General features: G+C 41.2%; 1 protein-coding gene across 2 annotated transcripts in view; it reads left to right on the forward strand.

Annotated features, from left to right (window-relative positions):
- The window catches only part of map4k1 (mitogen-activated protein kinase kinase kinase kinase 1), a 48,925-nt gene that overhangs the window by 18,628 nt on the left and 29,894 nt on the right, over positions 1 to 403 (forward strand). For both annotated transcript variants that reach the window (XM_032506579.1, XM_032506587.1), the window contains exon 4: positions 67 to 138. In XM_032506579.1, the coding sequence (XP_032362470.1) occupies positions 67 to 138 (72 nt within the window). The remainder of the gene's footprint in view (positions 1 to 66; positions 139 to 403) is intronic.

Here is a 403-nt window from a genome sequence, read left to right on the forward strand (position 1 = left end):
AGTGGTCTGTCTCTGTGCCCCCCCGCCCCCCTTATTAATCTCAGGTAGACATTAACTCCTCTTTTGTCTGCAGAGCCAATAAACTGTGGATCTGCATGGAGTTCTGCGGAGGAGGCTCCCTGCAGGACATCTACCATGGTGAGTGGGTGACTGAGTTTATGTTTTATGTTGATTGGTGTCACACACATAAACACAAATCACATCAAAGAAATATAAAATGCGTGTAAGGGTGTGGTAGACACACGTAATGGCTTATATAAAATAAGGCCAAACCCCAAGGACATACCAAATGTAAACATTCAAAATCAACCAGTACATTTTAAGAATTAGAATTTCTAAAGAGTGATCTATTTTTCCAAATGGAATACTTCACATGTGTGTGTGTGTGTGTGTGTGTGTGTGT

This window comes from Etheostoma spectabile, chromosome 3 (assembly GCF_008692095.1).
Source record: "Etheostoma spectabile isolate EspeVRDwgs_2016 chromosome 3, UIUC_Espe_1.0, whole genome shotgun sequence".
Taxonomy (NCBI): domain Eukaryota; kingdom Metazoa; phylum Chordata; class Actinopteri; order Perciformes; family Percidae; genus Etheostoma; species Etheostoma spectabile.